This window comes from Gymnodraco acuticeps, unplaced genomic scaffold, assembly GCF_902827175.1.
Source record: "Gymnodraco acuticeps unplaced genomic scaffold, fGymAcu1.1, whole genome shotgun sequence".
Lineage (NCBI taxonomy): Eukaryota > Metazoa > Chordata > Actinopteri > Perciformes > Bathydraconidae > Gymnodraco > Gymnodraco acuticeps.
Genome location: NW_022990385.1, coordinates 137,663 through 162,722, shown reverse-complemented (window position 1 = coordinate 162,722; position 25,060 = coordinate 137,663). Strand labels below are relative to the sequence as shown.

At 41.4% G+C, this 25,060-nt stretch overlaps 1 protein-coding gene across 1 annotated transcript in view; it reads left to right on the top strand.

Annotated features, from left to right (window-relative positions):
- abat (4-aminobutyrate aminotransferase) overlaps nt 1-25,060 on the top strand; it is a 37,247-nt gene that overhangs the window by 5,416 nt on the left and 6,771 nt on the right. Inside the window, exons 2-13 of the mRNA XM_034224395.1 lie at nt 9,469-9,606; nt 11,803-11,900; nt 11,977-12,006; nt 13,632-13,749; nt 17,183-17,232; nt 18,310-18,390; nt 18,551-18,643; nt 18,942-19,004; nt 19,098-19,161; nt 20,870-21,018; nt 22,245-22,382; nt 24,797-24,964. Of these exons, the coding sequence (XP_034080286.1) occupies nt 9,537-9,606; nt 11,803-11,900; nt 11,977-12,006; nt 13,632-13,749; nt 17,183-17,232; nt 18,310-18,390; nt 18,551-18,643; nt 18,942-19,004; nt 19,098-19,161; nt 20,870-21,018; nt 22,245-22,382; nt 24,797-24,964 (1,122 nt within the window). The 5' untranslated portion in view covers nt 9,469-9,536. The remainder of the gene's footprint in view (nt 1-9,468; nt 9,607-11,802; nt 11,901-11,976; nt 12,007-13,631; nt 13,750-17,182; nt 17,233-18,309; nt 18,391-18,550; nt 18,644-18,941; nt 19,005-19,097; nt 19,162-20,869; nt 21,019-22,244; nt 22,383-24,796; nt 24,965-25,060) is intronic.

The following is a 25,060-nucleotide window of genomic DNA, read 5'->3' as shown; positions in this document are numbered from 1 at the left end:
GTCGCACTTATCATTCATATCACATCATCAATCAGATCATCGATCATATAATATCATAATATATCATATATTTCCTTATCTGAGTCAGCTGCTCGAGCCGCATCTGGCCGTGCAACACTTACAGTGTCACATATACTGTATGCAGAAGTATTATTTTAAGCAACACATTAAGTTGACGAAACAAACACTCAACTCAAATGTAATTATGTTAATTATGTAATTATTAAGTCAGATCACTCGTGTCTTAGATGAGGCAGTGATATCATAAACCTGGGGCGGTGGTGGCCAAGTCGATAGGGACTTGGCTTGGCAACTGGAAGTTCACCAGTTCAAGTCCCGGAAAGACCAAGTGCTACCGAGGTGTCCCTGAGCAAGGCACCGTTCCCCACACTGCTCCCCGGGCGCCGTTCAAAATGGCAGCACACTGCTCCTAACACTAGGATGGGTCAAATGCAGAGAAACAATTTCCCTACGAGGGATTAATAAAAGTCCATTATCCATCCATTATTAACCTGTTAATGTAGGCCTACGCTTTCAAACACTCGGTAGTTTATTTATTTTTTAACCAGCTGTTCTGTATTCACCTTGCATATGTTGCTTTTATCCTGGATAAAGTGTTTAAGTCCCCCCCCCCGTCAGAGTTGTGTAAAGGCCGACGGGTAATTCTGGATTTTGACAGAAGTTTTACGATCCTGTCCGTCAAAATGACGGGCAGCGAAAAAGTCTAGCGCAACCTCTGGTTGAACTGGCTTCGTAGTACAGTTTACTGGTGGCTGCATAGCAGCGCTAATGTCAAAGACACAAACATTATACATTATATTTTTTATTTTACCAGGATGCAGTGACAAAAATATTTGGGAAGGCTTAGCCTTCCCTAGCCTACAGTACCCGCCGCCCCTGTCTGTCACATACTCTTTTGTCTGTCACATACTATTCTTGTCTGTCACATAAGTGGCGCAACTGTATTGTGCTAAGGGGAAATTATTTTAACCGGACATTTTGACCGGAGAGATTTAGATTTGCCGGTCTTCAGCATATTTTACCGGTCATAGTCCGGTAATTACCAGCTAACGGGAACTCTGGCACATACACAGTGTACCCGCGACTGTTACAATGAAGGCTCGATAATTAGCTCACGGCATATGCATGCTCCCCCGGGAAGATTTTTTTTTAAATATTGAAATTAAATACATCAATCTGGTGCACTTTGAGAGCAAAATGAAGAGATCTATGGATACCTCTCTCAACACCCATATGAAACAGAACTGTAAACAGATTTTATTTTTATTTATGGATATTTTACAAATCACTCCCCTTTTAAACTGTATTCTTGTTTTACTGTCATATAGTATTTCATACCTGTTTTACATGTATTCTCTTATTTTTGTATACCTAGGCTATAATGATCATATAAACGTGTGTCTCGGAAATACTTATTTACATTAATCGTGACCAACCCGTTTGAGACCCATTGAGATAACTTAGACTAAAGTTAACTATCTAAACACTGAGAGAGTCCTTTACTTCAGTCTGACAGGAGAGAGTTCTCCCTCCACCCTGTTGTTGAAAAAGCTCCTTATATCTGTTAGCGTAGCTAGATAGCACCAGATGCTAACCACAACGATCTCCGGCACCAGTGCGCTCTCTCTCTCGCTCGCTCGCGCACGCACCCAAAATGGCTCGTGCCACACACACACACAGAGCAGAGTTTGAATGAAACACGGAGACCCAGAAGTACGTGTACTGTAGCATATTATTTATAATCAATAGTTTTTCAAATTAGGAATTTCACACATAAAAAACTGTCAGTCGGACTCAGAGTTTTTCAAGATGGACATGAGAACATTTGTTCTTAAAAAATACGACAATTCAGTGGTGGCTCACACAACAACCCCAGAGCCACCACTTGAGCCAGGTAAACAAGGTATGTAAATGTCAGTAAATTCCAAGCTATGCGAACATGTAAGCAAAGCATAAATTACAGCTACGGTGACGTTACTTTGAATCGCCGGGTAAGCTAAACCGTTAGCAAGTAGCTATAGCTAGCCAGATATATTAAATAAACACTTTTGCCCCTTTCACACCAACGCGTTTTCAGCTCCGGCTCGGAGCTGGAGCCTGAAAAGTACCGGTTTTTCCTGTTCACACCGCAGAGGCGCCGCCTCTTAGCTCCGGAATCCGGTTCACTTCCAGCTCCAAAAAATTGTCGGTCTAGAGGCAAGAGCTTCGGAGCTAAGAGGCGGCGTCGCTTACGTCTCTCTTACGTCGAGGCGGGGGCAGGGGCAGATTCGTCAATGAAGTAGATGCTGAAGACCACAAAGAAGTCTTGCATTTCGCATGTGATGTTTGTAAAGTTCCAAGTAAAGTCGTCCCTTGTAAAGTCGTCCGATGCCTTCCATTTCGTTTCGTAAGAGGATAACCAAAGCTAACAGCGCTTCAATACAATCGGCCATTGTTGTTGTTGTCGATGTGAGGGATTTCCGCGCGGTTTGGATTTTATGAAGCAGGCACGTAAACGGTGACGTCATGACGCAGCAGCGGCAGCTCTGGGCGGTGTGAACAGAGCGGGAGCAGAAAAGGGAAACCGGAGCTGAACCAGAAAAGCTCCCGCTCGGAGCTAGAAAGGGAAAAGCGCTGGTGTGAAAGCTGCATTTGTCATACCACCTAAATGTCATGTTTTTTAGCGTTACCTGGTGATTTAAAAGAAAGCTCTCTGGGAAATGTTGACTTACTGTTTGACATGAAGCTAGAAGCTACCTTACAGTAGTGGCGAACCGTGTCTATCACAACTGGACCTTCTGTAGACACACACACACACACCCCGCCGCCGCAGCCGCAACAACACAGATACGATTCTCATTTATTCATTTTATATACATTTTATTTATATAATTAAATCGATTTTTTGTTGTTTTATCTGAGTGTTCCAGGTTATTCTCTGAATACCTTGAAGGCCCTGACGGTTCACCACTGCCTTACAGTACACAGTTGATCCGGAGTCCTGTCAGTTAAAGTGTTTCATAGTTAGCTTAGCTAAGCATCAACCTAGCACTGAAATATATGGATGTTATGTGACAGTATTTCTGAGAAAAAGTCAGCTGAAATGGTGGCATAGTTGCCACTGCTTTACGTGTCAACAGCATGTTTGAACGTATTTGCAGCAGTAAATGTGGCTGTTTGGCCACTGACGTTGCCATAACAACACCTGAATTTAAATGTGCAACCTCTTTTTGTGACAGATTTTTGCAAGAAATTATAATTCTCCGGAATGATATTCCTATTGACAGCTAGTTTCTATGTGAACATTATGAGATGGACAGCCAGAGAGAATGAATGAAAAACAGTTATGAAATACTATATGACAAAACAAGAATACAGTTTAAGTGTAAAATATCCATAAAGAAAAAATCTGCTTACAGTTCTGTTTCATATGGGTGTTGAGAGATGTATCCATAAATCTCTTAATTTTGCTCTCAAAGTGCATCAGATGCTTTTAACTTCAATATTTTAAAAAAAATCGTGCCCCCGGACCCCCCTAGAGGAGGTTAGGTCCACGGTGTTTACATGCTTATTTATACAATATTTGTGCTTATGCTAACATCATAAGACAAAAGTTGGTTCTGTGTTGTGTGAAGTGAGAACGCGCTAGATTGAGGGGGGCCCCCAAGCCAAAGCTCGCTTAGGGCCCCCAAAAGTCTAGGGCCGGCCCTGGCTGTATATATCATATATACATTTTTGGTGAATACAGAAGTGCTGTGGTGTAAAACCTGTCACCTCTCAGGACATGTTCATGCACATTTTGGAAAACATAAACGCATCATGCCCCATATCTGTTTCCAGTACTCAGGATAAGCCGTGGTTGAGCTCTGTTCTAATTAGTTTCAGTTTTCAGAAAGGTTTTTGTATTTTGCGTTGGGTGAGGGAAAGAGCTATGAAAAGGGTCTGAGCCATCATGATTGACAGCTGTGATTGACAGCTGAGTGGGGGCTTGGTAATTGTATGCAGATTACCATCAAGAGGACTGTAGGTCTGGCTGAATACTTCATGAAATAATATAATTTGGGCCATTCTAATGGTGTCCTTTTTGGCTTCCCATAGTGCCACATACTGTACCCCCATCTGTGTGCTCTACTTTTGATGTGTGACACAGGCTTGTATATAATGGGATGCTGATGTGCTAAAGTCAGTGTACTTCTTTGTTTTGACTCTCTCTTTCTGTCTCTGTCACAAGCATTTGATATGTAGATCAGACAGCTGTGAATCAGTGTTGGATAGCAGCACTGCAGCTGCAGTTACACAACAGTCTTTTTGTCGATGCCTGTCTGGTCACTAGAGGACAGCACAGCTGGTTTAACCATCCCAGACCAGTTTCAAGCAGAAAGCAACACAGCATCCAGGTAACACACACATTCTGTCAATACTTTGCTATAGAAGAGAGATAAAAACACAATATACAGTAGAAGGTGATGGTGACAGGAAGGGAGCTGCAGGGTTGTTTTTCAGAACAAAATACTGCATGTTTGTTCAAGATGTTGAGTCTGCCACATGTTTCAGCCCTGAAACAAGTGAGACCCGCACTGACACTCTAGCACTGCTAAAGGAAATGACCATAAACATGAATACAGCTTCTTATCAGAGGAAAAAGCTGGTGTGCTCTCCATGCCTGTGTTTGTGAACAAGCATCTACTACAGTCCTTAGTAAGTTAATAAGTTCATCACAGCCATTTGACATATTCTTGCTAAAGTGCGTTTAACATCAATAATTAGCTCTGACTAATGAGATGTATTTCCTTTATGGAAGTGTACTTTACATAGAATAAGGGAGGGGTGGATTTACCATTAGTGAGCTACGTAGGTAAATGTGATGGCTGTTTTAAATATAGGTATTGCTATTTTCTACATTAATGAGTTCAAAGTGTTCAAAGTGACGTTATGAACACGGATCTCAGATTTGCGGCTATGTTGTAGTTCTTTAAATGCATACAAATCCAGTTAATGAAACTTCATATTTATATTTCACATAAAGTGCCTTAGCCCAGTAGAAGAAGTTGAGAATGCTTGCATTCCATTTTCTACTGGAAAGACTAAAGGAGAGATGAAGGAGCCACTGCACCACAGCTCAGGCTAAAATTCAGACGGTGAGTATAGAACAGATGCTGAGTGGGTCCAAACGGTTCTGATTCTGCTCATCGATACACTTTTCAGAAACTTTTAGACCACATCAATCATATTCATTCATATTCACAATTCACTTCATTCCATTTGTATAACCACCAAAATGGTGGTGCTCTGACATTTCATCAGTGTTGAAGAATGCCACATTATGCAGAAGATATACAAACATCAGCGTCCTCATCTGGAGAACTAAAAGGACGTCTTGGATGAGTAAGCTAATGAGCTACACAGATGTGTCTACATGCTGTGGAGTCATCACATGATGAGGACTAACTGACTTTAGAAGATCATGCTGAAAAAAATGTCATGTCATCAATATGCAGGTAGAAAATATATTGAATAGTTCATTCATAAATCTATTGGAAAAAAACTATTGAGGAACTTTTCTGTCTTTATAAACCATGGCACACACAACCCTTTTGTCCCTTTTTCCTTTGGAGATTGAGCTGTTGCCATGGTGAAAGGTTGGAGATGTCAGCTGCATTTTAACTCAGTTCTGAACGTGGTTCTCTCTGAGGTTTAGCAACGACTGAAAGTGTATGTGAAAATCTGTGACATCATGTTGTGACCATGTTAAAGGCAGGATGTGAAAGTAGAGAATGGTCCTGAAGAGCATCTGTCCCCTGCTCCCGGGGGTTTCTATCAGGGTCTCTCAACAAAACCTTCTCTGTCACTTAGCATGCACAAGTGGACTGTGAAAGCCTTCTTGGAGAGACTGTGAAAATGATGTCTAAGGGAAATGGGATGTGGACAATAGTCCCGATTTTTGGAACCTTACAAATACAGAATCATAGTTCCTTTATCGTCCCACAGTGGAGAAATCAACATTGTTACAGCAAAGTATAGATGGACACAAAAAAAATAGAGGTTTGATAAAAGGCATGCACATAATGTAAACAATAAAAATGATGATGATGGTAGATAAGTAAGTATTTATAAACAGCAGTATTTATAAAATAAAAATAAATGTAGAAAGAAGTGTGGTAGATAAAAGCAGTACAATTATATGAGTTACATACAGATTGTTGTTACAGTAATATATGGCCTAACTAAGAACTAGCAGCCAGTAGTAATAATCTTAACGAGGAACATATTGCATGTTGCTCAACAGCGGTGTCAAAGTCTCTGTTGTTTTGTTTTAGTTTGAGTTGTTTTACATTATTGCACATTGGTGTTATTTCTCAATAGTGTTGTTTTGAGTGTGGGGGTCTGGTTTGTTGCTCTTCAATTGTTTCGTATTAGCATGATAACCCACAGCCATAACAACTTGAATGATGCATTTAAATACATTTTAGTGGTACTTTGATAATAAACCAGGGAAATCCTATTCAGTTAAAATGCTGTCTCATGACATAACATCTGTCTCATGACATAACATCTCATAACAGATTCCAGTTTCTCCCAGTCAGAGCTCGTCCTACATCACTTTATTATGTGCGGCGCACCTCCGGGCAGAAGAAGATCCAGCCTTGTGTAACTCTTCCACTCTAAACCGGTTTCATCCAGTTCACGAGGTGTTGCCAAGAAACCGGCTCTGTGCCTATGTGTGTGCATGGCTGTGTTTGCGTGTGTGTGCCTGCATGTATTTGTGGGAGCGTCCGTGCATTTGTATGTGTTTGTTTGTGTGAAGGGTCAGGGTTTCCTTCGCTGTGTGAAAGCAGATAGCTGGATTTTTCCTGTTCCTGCTGCCAGTGTTACATAAGAGAGAGAGAGCAGACAGCCTTTGTGCTCATATTTCTCTTACATACATTGATTCTTTATCAAGAAGTTATATAGTCATAGTCACTGTTACATAATCAAAAATGAGCAGCCCCTGTTAACTGGCTGGGAGGCCGACTGCAGGACTTAGTCTGAGCCGTTAGAAAAGCTGCATTTCTCTTAGACATTATTCCAGTTTAAAGTGACTGACTGAGTTATACTGCATAATACACTGTCGCAGGAATGAGTCCTAAAAAACAGAAATGAGTTAGCATTCACCCCTTCTGATTCCCTCGAGGTATGTTTTTCATATGTGTTTTTGGTTGTTACCCTGAAATCAGGTCTGTGGTTAACACAAGCTGAAGAGATTTGAACGTTTTTTACGAAATAAAATACGTCAGTAAATACCACACTGGTTGATTTAAAGCGGTGTCTAAATGAGCAACCCAGTCTCACGGCATTTTGTGTTATAGTCACGACATTTAATCTATTGATTCGTGTTCACCAACACAGTGACGGACGCCAAAAAAGCCAGAGATTATGGAATTAAACAAATAAATAAAAACAAGGATAATTGTGTGTTATTGGTGAGTAAATAACAGTGTGTTATTTAGAAAAGAATAACAAATTAGAAGGAAAAAAAGATTTTAAAAAATACAGATTTCAGTATCCTGAGGCTCTGAGCCGTTTATTTTCCTCACAGACGACAAAAAAACATTATACGATTTAAAATGAAAACAATAATCGTGGCTTGATATTGAGTAAGAACATGTTTTTATGAACCACACAGCTTCCGGTCTTCCAAGACCCGACCGGAGAAAAAGACGTGCTGCGGGCACGAAACATACTACCAATAGAAATACATTGCTTTCAAAATCGTTCTGTGTGACACGAAAAAAAGGGGGAAATCGTGTTGGTGAACACGAATCAATAGATTAAATGTCGTGACTATAACACGAAATGCCGTGAGACTGGGTTGAAATGAGACGACTAAACTCCATCACGTCCAACATTAGCCTCCTTTAGCTTAGCGGTGGTGACGTGAAGTCATGTGACCGTGCTGTAGTTCCTTTATAGCCCAACATTAGCCTCCTTTAGCTTAGCGGTGGTGACGTGAAGTCATGTGACCGTGCTATAGTTCCTTTATAGCCCAACATTAGCCACCTTTAGCTTAGCGGTGGTGATGTGAAGTCATGTGACCGTGCTGTAGTTCCTTTATAGCCCAACATTAGCCCCCTTTAGCTTAGCGGTGGTGATGTGAAGTCATGTGACCGTGCTGTAGTTCCTTTATAGCCCAATATTAGCCACCTTTAGCTTAGCGGTGTTGACCTGAAGTCATGTGACCGTGCTGTAGTTCCTTTATAGCTAATAAACACTAAATATTATAAATTTCAATTAAAAAATCCCATGACTTTTTGTTGAAGGAACCATTGCGATTTTTCCTACAAAGAAAATATGTCATCCATGCTCTGCTCTGTAAAATTGAATAAGAACATTATACATTTCCAATCACAGTTCAGTCAGACAACTCACGTGTTTCTTTAATATGTTTATTAGAAGCAGCATATAGTTAAGTTTGGCGACTAGGCTCGGGCCTCATCACTCCATAGATATACATAGCACGATGAGTGATGATCAAATAACTAACCCCCGAGCTTACAGGTGGAAGCTGGGGTGGAAGCTGGGGTGGTGGTGGGGCAGCGAGCAGCAGCGACGTAGAGGTAGCTGCAGCAATAGCAGCAGCAGCAATGCATGGAGAGAGATCTGCAGGTTCAATAGAGCGGCATATTAAGGAGACTCTGTTTGGTTGGTTGTAGAGTGGCAAGGGGGCGTTATGTATGAATGCAGCATAAGTGCTCGAGTTGACTGCCTGAACTAGCTCGCAGGCTTCGCCCCATTTTTGGGATTTTCATAGTTTACATAGTGATAAAATAACCTTATAAACAGACTGAATTTATGGCTCACCAACCTTAAATGTTAACACAGAGAGAGATCAATAAAACACAGACACGGTTGAGATTAATTATTATTCAGTTGCGCAACCACAATAATAATCTTTGAGTATAACATCACCTGCCACAGCAGTCAATCGTGGAAATGCCCCCCGAATACCAGAAACAGAGGGCAGATATAGGTTTTCTAAATGACACACAAACATGTTCCCGAACCATGTTTAACGCACACACATTGTCAGGTCTCCTAAACTTGGACATGTTCCAGATGTAGAAAGGTCATCATCTCATGACGTCTTTAGGAGTCTTGCAGGATATGAATGATCCAATTAACAAACTATATATACGTCTGCACATGAACGCACATACATTTCTTTACATTAACTAACACACCAACATCCTTATCGTTTCTTAGCTAATGCATGCTGGATATGAACCACTAACTTTAGACTTTAACTGTATTATATCAGAGGAAGACCTCCCTTGGACTTCCTCTGACCTTTGCCAATCTCCCTCCTTCTCCCTCCTTCTCTCTCTCTCTCTCTCTCTCTGTCTCTCTCTCTCTCTCTCTCTCTCTCTCTCTCTCTCTCTCTCTCTCTCTCTCTCTCTCTCTCTGTCTCTGTCTCTGTCTCTCTCTCTGCAGGTGACAGAGTGAATAAGAGCGGAGGGCAGTAGAGGTCTCGCACTTCCTCCTGTCTGGACGGTTCTGTCATGGCCTCCTCCTTGATTAGCCGTCAGTTTGCTCTCTCTCTGCAGAAGAACCTGCATCTCAGTGCTCCAGGTAAATGCAACTCTCCTTAATCCAAATGCTGACGCTGCTGCAAATATATAACTTTACATTAACCTAGCATACGATGTGCATACAATTCCTTTGCATTATGCTGTAGAACTTTTGCTACTTCAGAGATTTTATAGCTTTTATTAAAATTGGTAAGTTAGAAGCCCATGTAATGTTATAATTAGGGCTGTCAGTCGATTCAAATAGTTAATTGCGATTAATCGCAAATTAATCGCACATTTTTTATCTGTTCTAAATGTACCTTAGAGGAATATTTTTCAAGTTTTGAATACTCTTATCAACATATGAGTGGAAAAATATGCTTTATGCTAATGTTTATTATCATTTGAACAATGACAAATATTCTCATGAATATTAAACACAACAACCTGGAACCTCTCTCATACAATACAAATTGTGTGTGTGTGTGTGTGTGTGTGTGTGTGTGTGTGTGTGTGTGTTGTGTGTGTGTGTGTATGTGTGGTGTGTGTGTGTGTGTGTGTGTGCGTGTGCGTGTGCATGTGTGTGTGTGCGTGTGCGTGTGTGTATGTGTATGTGTGTGTGTGTGTGTGTGTGCGTGTGCGTGTGCGTGTGCGTGTGTGTGTGTGTGGTGTGTGTGTGTGTGTGATGGATCGTTGGAGCTATGTGCAACTCAAGGCATATGCTCGAACGGGAGCTGCCTGGACGCTGCAATCATGTTGCACTATCCGTGCTGAGTGTGCTGACTGTTCGTACAATGTCCCACTGTCTGGCTTCCTGCATAAAGTCAAGTGCTCGGCGCAGTTGTGGCGAAATGTCGCTCCTCTGTTTTCATTTAAACATCATCCGTTAGCGCAGCTAGCTAGCACCAGATGCTAACAACAACAATGCACGTAAGGTCTCTCTCTCGCTCGCTCGGGCCACACATACACACACCCTCCCGGTCCTCCCAACAGCCAGTCGGTGCCTGCTGGTGAGCGTGGAAGTGTGGTCTGCCACAAGCGGGCAGCAGGAGCGGGGCTGTCAGCATCAGCTTGTAGATGGTATTTTAAACTCGATGCGCTCTGAAACTACGGGGCGGCCGAGGACAAAAAATACACATGCGTTAATCGCGTTAAAATAATTAGTGGCGTTAATTTCTTTTTTGCGTTAACGCGTTATTAACGCGTTAACTTGACAGCCCTAGTTATAATACTTCTGATCTCCAAAGAAAGTATAAAACCATGTTTCCATGTGAAGTTCGAGTAGCATTATATAACCAGTGTTAATAGTTTGGGGTTATTAATAAATGTGCATGCCTCATGCAGGATGCGGTTATTAGAACATGTGCATGCTCCACAGAGTCTCAAAGGTCCTCTCTCCTGTCAATTATCAATCTGTGTGGGTCACACTGAACTATCACAGAAGTGTTTAGAAACATTTTGAATTTCTTAAAAAGGATTATACAAGTTTCTTTCAGACACAATGGGTAAATGGAATTTCTCGGAAAATAAAGCTACATGCAAACTTTGTGTGAAATCGTTTGACATCTTCACCATGGAGGAGGCGGCATGTTCAAGGTCAAAAGCACTGTACCAAAAATGTAATTACATAACAACTAGCTGTTTGTCGGATGTCAGAAGTCTAGAAAATATTTTTATAGCACCCTCAAGGAGCTGTTCAGGTAGCATTTTATGGAAACATTTTACTCAAAATGGTCACAATCGTATTATGACATGATATAAAAATGAAAAATACGATTCATATATGGGGACTAACAAATGCGTGTTCCACTCCACACACAAACACCAACTGATTTGTACAAGTGTTAAATTGTTTTACAAATGCACACAACAAAACCTGAATAAACATTATTTAACATTGAAAGTTGACATAGATCTGGTTAGATCCACATCAGTAACTGCATTTATTTCCAAAGTATGTAATGTTCAGTTTAAGTTTATCAAAAAACAATTTTAAAATGTGGTTCAAAATGAGGCGAGTGACAGACAATTTTGTAGTGATGTCTGCATCTCTGTATTCCTCTCTGTTTCCTAGTGGATCTTGTCCGCTCCAATATGTCTCCAGACATATAGCGGCGTCATACAGTAGCAGCTAATATCTATAGCTATGGTGTCCCAGTTAAAGAACACCACCTCGCCTATTTTACCCATATATTGACAGGTAAACACCATGTATGCCATGTGTGTGTGATTGTGAGAATGTTTTCTCTGTTTTCAGGGTGTAGATATGTCAGTAAGGCAGCACCAAAGACCCAGGTGGAGTTTGACTACGATGGACCCTCCATGAAAACTTCAGTCCCTGGACCCCGATCAGAAGTAATGGACAGACACACACTTACACTATTTTTCCCCTCACATTTTACACAGTGTGACTAACTCTGTTTTTCTGTAGGAGCTGACAAAACAACTTGGACACATCCAGGTGAGCTGTGTGTGTGTGTGTGTGTGTGTGTGTGTGTGTGTGTGTGTGTGTGTGTGTGTGTGTGTGTGTGTGTGTGTGTGTGTGTGTGTGTGTGTGTGTGTGGTGTGTGTATCTGTGTGTCTGTGTGTCTGTGTCTGTTTAGCTATACATGTGAGGACCATCAATTGAAAAACAACCTGTTTTGTGAGGACATTTTTACAGTGTAGTGCAAGGGTCTAAATGAGTCTGATTTCTACCCACTTACCTGCCACATGTGCCTTTTAAGGATTAGGTTTGCCTATTTCCCTGTTACAATTCCCGCACAATCCTGTATTTTGAATCATAATTTAAATGAAAGCCATCACTTTTAGCAGAGCATTTAAGAGAGGTCTTTGACAGCAACTGCATAAAGCAGTCATTGAAATCAAAATAATCAGAGCCATAACTGCTCGTAAAGGCACAGGGTTAAGTTCAGAGGAATGGATTCCAGATGCCGATAGCTCCATGAACTGCACATAATTTGCAGCCACTATCTACCGCATCTCAAGGTCCAGTTCACAAAGGATGTGTTTGTACTGGGATGATGTTATAACGTGCTATGTGGCAAAGACTAAATGTACCTCTGTGTCGGTTGTAAGGTTTAACACTCAGTCAAGGGACTGGCCTCTTCTACCCAAACCTCCTGAAAGTTATTAAGAGAGAGAAAAGGAAAAACTGAAAGCCCAGAATAAATCACTGTAACCGTGTGTGCCCAAAAAGCACAGATTTATGCAAATTGGACTGTTTTTGCAGTGAGAATCATTTGCATGGAAATGGGTCCATTTTGAGCCAAATATATTCACATTACTTAATTTTGGACTCGCAAATAGTGGAGGAGCACTGTGATGCTACACTGAACAAAAATATAAATGCAACACTTTTGTTTTTGCTCCCATTTTTCATGAGATGAACTCAAAGATCTAAAACATTTTCTACATACACAAAATAACCATTTATCTCAAATATTGTTCACAAATCTGAAAAAATCTGTGATAGTGGCCCATGGTGGTGGTGGGGTTATGGTATGGGCAGGCGTATGTTATGGACAACGAACACAGGCCACTCGATTCACAACATTACCCTACCCCTACCCCTACCCCTCACACCAGATACTGACTGGTTTTCGGACCCCCCCAGACCCCCCCAATAAAGCAAAAATGCACGTTTCAGAGTGGCCTTTTATTGTGGCCAGCCTAAGGCACACCTGTGCAATAATCATGCTTTCTAATCAGCATCTTGATATGCCACACCTGTGAGGTGGGATGGATTATCTCGGCAAAGGAGAAGTGCTCACTATCACAGATTTTTTCAGATTTGTGAACAATATTTGAGAGAAATGGTTATTTTGTGTTTATAGAAAATGTTTTAGATCTTTGAGTTCATCTCATGAAAAATGGGAGCAAAAACAAAAGTGTTGCGTTTATATTTGTGTTCAGTGTATTTACTTGACAGCACACTTGGGGGTGCTTTCTCAGGTGCTTTGAGGTAACCCGATTACTTTAGATATCATCTGTCTGTGATTATTGTTTTAGTCAGCTACCACGTTAATACAGGAGGACTTCTGTTTTGCTCATGCTGTTCTTAATACAGAACATGTCTCTTCCCAGAATGTTGGTGCAATCAACTTCTTCTGTAACTACGAGGAGAGCAGGGGGAACTATCTGGTGGATGTGGACGGCAACCGCATGCTTGATATCTACACTCAGATCTCCTCCATCCCTATTGGTTAGTATTAAAATACATCTATAACAGAATAAACAAATCTCAGGAAATATCCTCTGCAGATACTGTAAGTCTTTGAAAGTTAAGTCTGTAAATTATTTTCAAATTGAGCGAGGCCCTCGATCTCCTCAGAGATCTGAGCCCACGTCCCAACCAGTCCTCAGGACATTCCTACCAGCGACTGACTATCACACATCAGAGAAATATGCTATATGCCATTTGAGTTCTATTTTTGTATTTCCAGAAATCTGCAGAAGTTACAATCATATTTGTGTGTAGCATTTTTGCAAACAACAACAGCCAAGACAAAAGGCGTAAGAGGAAGAAGAATCATCTTCGAGATGCCCTGAGCAGAACGTAAGCATTGGGAGTCGGGCCAATCCAGGCGTAGCTGATCAAATCTAATCATCACTTCACTGAACTATGCTGTGTGTTCTCCAGCTCCCAGTGCAACACCACTACTGTGCACACATTCCACTGCAGGGAAGGATTCATCTGTGTTTATGTCACACCTTTACCACTTAGTTGAGCAACACTTTTTCTTAATCATTCTATCACTAAGTAATTGTAAGTAGAGTGTAATGTAAAGAAGCTAGTGTTGCTGTTTTTAGCTCTAATGAATGGGTAAATGCAAGAGTTCTGAGGGCAGGCTTCCCAAATATTAAGCATAGGTGACTCAGGGTGCAAGCTAGATTCAATGTAAATGATTTGACATCTCCTACATGGGAGAGGCTGTAATGGTTAACCACAGGCAAGGGCAAAAACAGAGCAGTCCTTTCCCAGGATCCTTTGCACCCAGTCACACAATCACAGCTGATTTAATATTCTTCGTAATAAAACAAGACAAATGTGAAGGCTTGGAAGGAGCTCTGTTGCTCTCTGTGACTGGATATGAGAGCAGTGCTCCTGGTTTCTCGCTGCAGTCTTCCGGTCTGATTCACGTTGTGCTCCAGGCTCAGGGCCCCCTCTCAGAAGGCTTTTGTTGTAGCCAAGAACTCACACACCTCATTCATTCAGTGTTTGAAAGGGCATGAACACTGGGGTTTGCAACTATTAGGCCTACTTACTTCCCAGAATGCATAATAAATACATTTATTTGAGATGTTATCAGGCCAAAGGTCCCCTAGTATTCAAAATCTACTCTTTCATGTATTTTATACATAAACATGTGTCCCCTCTGTGTAAAGAGACTCTGAAAGTTTAAGGGACAAAGACCATTAGCCAATCACCAACCAATGTAACACCCACATTATCCCCTGAATCTCCTCCTAGAGCACCATTGTGTTTTTTTAAACCAATCATCTCACAGAGGGGCGTGGCCAGCCGCAGCTCTTTAGCATTTAAAGCTTGTGTTTTTTTACATGGATGGGTGTATAGATGTTTTTAAAGGATGATGGTATTTGTAGGTTACATAACAAGATTGACATGAAAGTGGAGATGTCGAGAGAGAATGGATGTCTTGTTTTTCTTATTATTACTACTACTACTACTATTATTACTACTACTATTATTATTACTATGGCCTAGAGATTTGCCCTACAGCGTTCAGATGATCTACATGCCCTCTCTCTCTCTCCTCTCCCCTCTCTCTCCCTCTCTCTCTCTCTCTCCTCTCTCTCTCTCTCATCTCCTCTCCTCTCTCTCTACTCTCGTCCTCTCTCTCTCTCGTCTCTCTCTCCCTCTCTCTCTTCTCCTCTCTCTTCTCTCTCTCTCTCTCTCTCTCTCTCTCTCTCATCGATCTCTCTCGTCCATCTCGTCGTCTCTCTCTCCCGATCCGTCTCCATCCTGCCTCCCTCTCTCTCTCTCTCTGGAATCTGGAGAAGTGGGAGATAGTGTTGGTCCACTCTGATATCTGTTCCTGTTTGATATGGAGGGGCAGACCTGGCATAAGTTTATATACTTGTATTACTCTCAATAACAAACAGTGAATTGAACCCCAAGGAGGAATGCAGTTATAGAGAACAGTGAGGAAGTGAGAGTATGGAAGCAGAACGCTGCTCTCTGCTGGGGGGGGACAGGCCTGCAGTTTATGTAAGCTGGCCACTTCAGTTAAGGTAACATTCAAGATGCAAAGCTTTATTGTCATATCAAAATAAAATAAAAGACACACATTAGCATCGCCATTTTGCTCTGCACACTCACAACTGTAATCTAACATGTCATTTCTCAAAGGTATAATTTGGCACGTGTGTGGAAAAATATCTGCGTGCTGATACATTCCTCCGACAAGGAACTCATCTTCTAAATCCAAACATCAAACATTTGAATCCCCATAATTCAGTCAAGTACTCTTAAATCACAAAAGCACTGAACAATTGGAAGGCTCTACTCTGATCAAAAAATAAAGTACTATAATACTACCATCACATATCATGTGAGTGTCAATCAAGAGACAATTGGCTTTAATGTTAACACAGGGATTCATTAAGAGATCAAACCAGCAACTCAGGCCAAAAAACATACTTGGCAATGTCTGAAACATTCCAACAGTTAATAAGTGGGTTGAGTCTCAGTTATAGTCGGACACTACAACATCCAACGGCTCAAGGTCATAGATTTGTGTTTCCTTAACCAGCCAGTTAAAAGATGCTTAATATCACATCAGAAATCCACCCTGTCCTTATCTGTGACCAGGCTCATGTTTTGCTCACCTGAAAAAGAACCCATTTGCATGAAAACAATTCAACTTTTTAACAAATCTCTCCTTAGAGTTTGGACAGTTTATTAAAGGGGGGCTCTGCTGGTTCCATTTAACAGAACTGTCGATAAACTGCAGACTATCCATGCCTCTGTAAACATAAAACCAAAAGTTATTATTGTAAGTGTTCCATTCTTTGTAATGTAAAGAATGAACACCGATATCTGATGACTTTTAGTAGCTTATCTATAGGACTGTCTTAAGCTTTTTGATCCAAACACGATGACTATAAGCAGTTTCCACTGTAGAAATATGTCTGAAAATACTTGGCAAATTAGATCAAAACAAATGAAGAGAAGAAAACCATTTCAGTAAGCCTCCCTGTAAACTCCCTGATCACTGTCTGCTGAGAACAGCACCACCAATAACTGAAGCAGGAAAAGGCCTGAAGAAAAGTGAACTGGAAATGTATTTTCACCACACTCCTACATTCAAAATGTGTTTGTTATTAAGCTGGATTAGTGTTCTAACATATTATCTGCGGCCACAGTATGCACTTTGACATCACAAAATGTTTCACTAACAGCCAACAACCCTAAAGGCTGTCTGTCTCAGGGTTGAGGGGACTTTAGATCTGTTTAGAATCTCAAGCAACATAACAAGAGGCCCTGGTGAATTTGTGTTTGTGAATGCCTCCAGCCTGTGGACAGCTACGAATAATCAATTCAAACGTTTTTTCAGTAAAATATTTTCTCTTCTCCTTCTATCCCACCCCCACCTTATTCTGTCCTCTCCCAGGCTACAACCACCCCGACCTCCTCAAACTGATGTCCAACCCCAACAATCTGGTAGGTCCTCTCTGTAATTAGCATATTTTCAGTCAAACTGCAGCGAGAGTGTGGAAGGGTTCCATTTAACGAGAGCAGCCATTTTGTCCTCATCCTTTGTTACATTTCAATGCTTCTGCTTTGGACTGTTCACAGCCTCAGTACTTCTCCAGGTTAAAGGGGACCTATCATAGAAAATGCACTTTGTGATGTCTTTCATACATAAATATGTGTCCTCGGTGTGTCGGGGAACTCACATTTCAGAAAATAAAACCCTCTCTCTTTTCCTCCGAACCCAAATCTTTTAAAAAACGGGGCTACAACGAGCAGATACAGATTTGCTGCCGATCTGACGTCAAATCGGAATCAGAAACAATGCCTGACATGTTTTGGACGTAATCTGGTTTTTGTTTACATTAGCAAGCCTCGCTAACACTCAGAGCTAACCTGTACTGGAGAGCACATGTGTTTAAAAAGCAGGAAGTAAAAAAAGAACTCACCTTGTGCTAAACCCGCTAGAGAAAAAGCATTTGAGCTCCATACTGTTTCAGAAATAATCCTTGATGTGGTTTAGAACAGGGTGGCGTTTTATCACAGCAGAATTTAACTTTATCTCCGGTATAATTCTGATCAGGCATTAGCTCCGCCTCCTCTTTTTTATTTTTGTATCTAAGGACCCAAAATCCACGTTTATCTAACAGGGCTGCAAAAGAGGGGTATGAGCAGTATGAGGCATGGCTACAATGGGTGATCCGTTTGGTATTTTAAGCAAAAAACTTCACAGACATGTTTTGTATAGGTATGGCCCTACAATATATTTTTCCAATATAGCATGACAGGTCCACTTTAAGTTAGGCCGTGCAACACCAAGCCCCCATCTAAACAGAGGTCTTAATGTGCTATGAGGACTCTGCTCTGACACATGGGGAAACAATGGTTCATGCAATGGATACCACTCAGAACATGGGGATATTTCAGAATCTTACAATAGAGTTATAATTGAATAATCAACAATAGAGTGGACTGCATTACACTCTAGAGCAGTGTGATCTGACTGAATTTTTCACAACGGTTTCTCTCTTTCTCTCTTTCTCTCAGAGCACGCTCGTGAACCGACCCGCCCTAGGTATCCTGCCGCCGGAGAACTTTCCAGAGAAACTAACCGAAAGCCTCGTCTCAGTGAGCAATACACATACACACACACTCACACATAACGTTTTTCTGAATTTAAATTACTGAAAAGAGCAGATACATTTGTTATTAGCTCTGTTATTATGGTTTCATGCATCTTTTGTTGGTTAAGCCGGTTGAGGGCTATAATGTGTCCCCCTCCTGTCAGGTGGCCCCCAGTGGGATGACTCGAGTTCAGACCATGGCCTGCGGATCCTGCTCCAATGAGAACGCTTACAAAGCAATGTTCATCTGGTACAGGGTGAGTACGCATCCCAACTTTTGAACTGTGTTCAGAAGTTTCCAGCTGCCTCTCTGCAGCGCTCAGACTCCTGTGAGGGGCACAGTGAGAACATGTGACCACAGAGTGAGGCAGAGTGACACACTTTAAGAAAATCAGTCTGTTCTACAAAAGACTGACAAAAATTAGACACACGTCTCCCTGGCGATAACAAGGAAACTGAGCTGTCTGGGTAATTGAGTGAAAAATAAGAAGGTATTTATAATCTCAGCAGCTAAATGTCCATGTAGCTTCACCTGTGTGTTTGCTTCTGCCACAGAACAAGGAGCGGGGCCACAACACCCCGTCTGAGGAGGACCTCAGCTCCTGCATTATCAACCAGGTGGGGGAACACTTTTTTTTACATTTCATATTAAAGTATGAAATGTTTGCATCTTCTGGTATCGTGTCTCTTACCTCTCTGTTTGTCTCTCAGTCCCCAGGCTGTCCAGAACTCAGTATTTTATCTTTCATGGGGGGTTTCCATGGAAGAACCATGGGTATGTGAATTAAGCCTTTTATACACACACCTGATGGTTGCTGTTCTCCAACAGTGTTTTGAGGTGCTCCAGTAATCCAGCTCACACTGTCCGCTCCAGCAGCGAGCCCCACAACGTCCCCCCAACACGGCACCCAGACCCCACGCAGCATTCTCATCTGTTTGTCATTACTGGTGTCATTTTCTGGTTGCTAACAAACGCCATTGTAAAACATAATCACTGATGTTCCGCTGTAACCGTGGTGGACTCATCAGAACAGGGCGAGCTGACCAATCAGAGCACAGTGGGCTCATAGGGAGGGGGGGGGGGGGGGGCAGGAGCTCCAACAAAGCGTGTAGGACAGAGAGTGAATACACATACTATACAGAGATGCTGTTTGAGAAACCAATGTGAGTTTGGAACATTGAACAATATAAATCTATTCTAGTAGACCTCAACAATGGAATTATGATCAGTAGAAATGACATTAAGATTATGGCTATTAGTTTTTCTTTTAGATTTTTTAGCTTCCAAACTGAATTAAAATATTTGTCTTATATTTGTGACATCTATCTGTGAGAAATATTTAGTTTTCACTTTCGAATTTATTGATTTAATATCAAGGAATCTTCAGTATTTCTTCTCATAAATTACGTTAATGCCGGTTTTCCTTTGAATATTTCCTCCCCACTGGTTCTCTATATATGTGTATTTCACATCAATAATGCTTCTGGTTTTGAAACAGCAGTGATCAGAGCACACACATGTGCAGACAGGGTACAGGTGTGGTTTCAGCCTCACTTTATATGATTGTTTTCTTTCTTGCTGGCATATTCAACAAATAACAGCTTCACACACTTTGTAAAGCAAGGTTCACAGTCATGTTCAAGAGTTGATGTCACCCATTGAAGGGGGCAGGAGAGGAAAATCAGTGTCAGGGTGTGCAAGCTCTGATTTGCCTTATGCAAATATCCAAAAATATACATATGTAAAACATAATCTGCATATTTCCATACTGTGGGGAATTGTTTCTACCAGCATATCTGGAACTAGCAAAACAGGAACACACTTGATCTTGATGTCTGGTGCTGTATACTAATATTCTCGGCTGTACACTGAGGGTCACTGCAATAGTGACCCTCAGTGTACAAGCTATTCTTCTGATTATGGTGAGACCTTCCTTTAAAAACATGTGACAGCTTCCACAGACTGTCCCTCAGAGTCACTAACGTCACAATGTCACCAAGTAGAAAATACATCATTTAGCAACCGGATCATGAGGATACAAGGCCCCGGATATGATGATTAACTCCAACAATATTTATATATATCACAATATCAGCTCACAGGTGTACTTGTAGCTTCTTCAGAGCTTTCAACCATATTTCTCAGGGTGATTTTAAAGAATGGAGCTGGGTAAAGTGACCATCACTCCATCAGGCCCTGTAATACTCACCTTTGTTGACGCTCAGAAATAATCTGAAATGTGTTTTAGTCAATTCTCCTTTGGCTGACTTTTCTATGGGTTGTAAACTAAACCCCACACTTCCTGTAGATGTTTCACATTAAAAGGGATGAGAGGATTTTGCTCTATAGATGTATCATTGCTAGTTATATACTTGGAGCACACCTGAAACACTCACATTATACATGCATTCAAATGAAAAGGTGGAGTTATTATTGCAGCATCATAGATTCATGAATAACACTATGATTTTACCTTGTTAAGGTTGCTTGGCAACGACCCACTCCAAAGCAATCCACAAGCTGGATGTGCCGTCATTTGATTGGCCGATCGCTCCGTTTCCTAGGCTACAATACCCGCTGGAAGAATTTACCAGAGAGAACGCACAGGAAGAGGCTCGCTGTCTGGAGGAGGTGTGTGTGTGTGTGTGTGTGTGTGTGTGTGTGTGTGTGTGTGTGTGTGTGTGTGTGTGTGTGTGTGTGTGTGTGTGTGTGTGTGTGTGTGTGTGTGTGTGTGTGTGTGTGTGTGTGTGTGTGTGTGTGTGTGTGTGTGTGTGTGTGTGTGTGTGTGTGTTTAAATCATATATACATTCTCCATAAAGAACACATTTGTTACAAGGCCGTGTTAAAAAAGGCAACTTTCATTTAAATGTTAGAAAATGTTATTCACATAAATATCTCAGTACTTTATTTCAATCTGTAAAAGAAAAAAAATCATACCAAATAGCGTACCAACTCATATAAAATGCTGCTGCTCTCTGCTCACCACTTATAGATGCAATCGCAACTAGCTTTAAAAAAAAAAGTGATGTTGAGCAGTGATATCTGTGGAAGGAGACATTAGAAAGCTACATTACTTTAGGTTGACAGTACAGTGTGTGGAGCAGTGTTCCATGCATGCTTATTTTCATTAAATATATGTTTATCAGGACATAGTGATATAGCTTTGTGCAGTTACTAGCCTGTTTAAATATGATTTGTTTTTGAATGAATGTCATCTGGCCTTATGTCAAATGAAGACAGGAAAAGGAGCAGCTTGTCTCCTTTGATTTCTCATTATAATCAACGTGTGTATTCACTTGAAACTATATGACGTAAAGCTGTCATATATATATACTCAAACTGGATCTGACAGAAGTGCATGACACAGATCTCTGACAGGTAACTGCCCCCTCCTGGTGCTCCATTGCTATGCACAAGTTTCCAGGTTTAGTGTGTCTGGCCAACAGTTAAAAAAACGGTTCAAATCCAAAGACAACTATGTCCAACTTTGAAATGTGTTCTGTCCACCAACATTACAATCAACAAATAAGTTCAGCACCACTCCAGGGATTGTGTCTTATAAGGCCATCACATCAAATCACGGTTAACTGTATTTGTTCTACTATCTAATGCCGGCTTATTTATATTTTGCGATGTTTATATTTTAGAATAGTTTATTTCTACTCTTTTAAATTGTTTTTAAATGCTGTTGTTGTTTTTTTATGCTGTTGCAATGAAAATATTTCCCAATTCGGGATCAATAAAGTACATTTTATCTTATCTTATGTATGGCCAATATGCATACACACGTTACATGTATAAGGTGATGCTTGATAAATGTATATAAAATGTATAATCATATAATAATAATATTAAAGGTGGAGGATCTGATCGTGAAGTGGAGGCAGAAGGGGAAGCCTGTGGCTGGGGTTGTGATCGAACCCATCCAGGCTGAAGGTGGAGATAACCATGCCTCTTCTGACTTCTTCAGGGGACTCCGCGACATCGCACGCAAGGTAACAAACACTCATCACTATAGCAACAGATCTCTAAAGGACTTGCCTTGTGACTGTGATAGTTGAGCTTCTTATGACTGACACTTTAAGAGATGTATCCAGATGTTTCCATGAAGGCAAATATTCAAGATCTCTAAAACTTCTTAAAGCCCCCATTTAGAGACAAACACTGAGACTAAATATAATCTAAGTAAGGGATAATGTGCAGCGAGGTGGTCATTATTGAAAAAAGAACACCCAACAGGTCGAAGTCTTTGTAACAGTCCAAGTCTGTTCACAGTTTCTGTTCCACTAACAAGTCCTTAAACTCTGAAGAGCCCAAACTATTTCAAGGGTGCTACGTCATCGAGTCCCGCCGAAGGACAGTTCCAATGTCCAGGATCCTTGGAATTCTACTGAGCCCGGCGTCCTTCATTGCGGGAAATTTCGAGGCTGCACATGTGTATCCTCCGCGGTCTTAAAATCCCCACAATGCTTTGCGCACGGACCAATTTCCCAAATCTTTGGCGGAAATCGCGCTCCATTTAAGCCTGTTCCACCATTCTTCGTTTTCCGAGGCTAGGAAGGATTCTTGCCTCGCTTCTGAAGGACCTGACTCGGATGTCCTACCAAGGAAGCGTCCTTGACATTGAGAAACACCCTGGCTGCATCTCAGGTCGGTTAAATGGAATCCTTGCTTCCCTCACTTGCGTCGTTTCCCTGTGACTAGTCCCTCCCACCAGGGAAGCATGGAGAGACGCAAGGAAACCACGAGAAGCAGGGAAATGAGTTTTAAGAGCAATGGGACGTCCTTTCCTCCGGAGCTGATCGTCTGACAGCAGCTCTGTCCCGTTGTTTTCACAAACACCCCCGCCTCTGTTAGCACACATTTACTGACACAAACATTTGTATCATCTGTTGTAGACCCCAATAAATAAAATAAAATAAGAACTCATTCTCAAAAAAGATAAACGCCATTCTTAAAATGTATAAACGAACATTAGTTTGATTAATATTGATTACACAAAATAAATAATTGAGAGAAGAAAAAGAGATATGTTATCTATCAAAACCCAGTTAGATTAACATTCATTGGATTGCACACTTTGTTTGTTTGTTTGTTTGTTTGTTTGTTTGTTTGTTTGGATATGTAGCACATTAACATTGTAATAGCACTTAATGACTGACTGAATGGAAATGACAATAAATGAAAATGTAAAACGAAAAAAGCGATCATGAAAATGTTTCCAATAAATGAATAAAATGATTTTTGACCACTTTGTTGTTCAGATATATCACATATTTGTAACTAAATGAAACATGAATTGAAACAAAACACGGTATAAACTGAGGAGTGACTCCCGTGAGGTTCATGTATTTTCTTCACTCCGCTGGGAAACTGCTCTCATGTCAAGAAGCATCAGATCAGTGCATGCGCTGCATCGTCCAATCAGTGAGCGATACACAGTAAGGGGGCGGGGCGAGTGTCTGAGGATTTCACCGGAGGATGGTCTGGTGGTTCCTCCATTATCGCTCCTCGGTCCTCCGGCAGAAATAATGGGACGCTACTCAAGATGGCGCAGACAAATCAACTTCCGGTGAGACGAGGACCGAGGAAAAAGAAAATAACCGGCCTGAGATGCAGCCCCTGTGTTCCTGTTAGTGATTATTTCCTGTCTGTCTTCTTCTGCTGTTCCTGTTAGTGTCTACTTCCTGTCTGTCTTCTTCTACTGTTCCTGTTAGTGTCTACTTCCTGTCTGTCTTCTTCTGCTGTTCCTGTTAGTGTTTACTTCCTGTCTGTCTTCTTCTACTGTTCCTGTTAGTGGTTACTTCCTGTCTGTCTTCTTCTGCTGTTCCTGTTAGTGGTTACTTCCTGTCTGTCTTCTTCTGCTGTTCCTGTTAGTGTTTACTTCCTGTCTGTCTTCCTCTGCTGTTCCCGTTAGTGTGAACTTCCTGTCTGTCTTCTTCTGCTGTTCCCGTTAGTGGTTACTTCCTGTCTGTCTTCTTCTGCTGTTCCTGTTAGTGTTTACTTCCTGTCTGTCTTCCTCTGCTGTTCCCATTAGTGTGAACTTCCTGTCTGTCTTCTTCTGCTGTTCCCGTTAGTGTTTACTTCCTGTCTGTCTTCTTCTGCTGTTCCCGTTAGTGTTTACTTCCTGTCTGTCTTCCTCTGCTGTTCCCGTTAGTGTTTACTTCCTGTCTGTCTTCCTCTAGCGATTTCTCTGAAGTCCAACGCTCTGTCTTTTAACTTATCTCCTTCTGGTCATCGATCGTCCTTAGCGACGGTCATTATTTTGTCTGTTATCAAATGTCCAAATCAGAATCGAGTATTTAGCCAAGCCGTGTAATAATGAGTATTAAATGTATTCAGAGGAAACCATGTCCTGTCTCACGGGGCCTTCGCCACAGCTCAGTCTGTTCACCTTCTGTCTCTCTAGCAAGGCTGTGCTTTCCACGTGGATGAAGTGCAGACAGGGGGGGGGACCACAGGGAAGATGTGGGCCCATGAGCATTGGGGCATGGAGGACCCAGCTGACATTGTGTCCTTCAGTAAGAAGCTTCTGACGGGGGGCTACTACCACAAGGACGAGTTCCAGGTGGATGAGGTTTGTGTTTTTTTGTTCTCCAGGGACATTCAGACCACATATTAAAGAGGTTTTATATTCTGTGATTCAGATCTGATTAAGTAAAACAGACTTAAG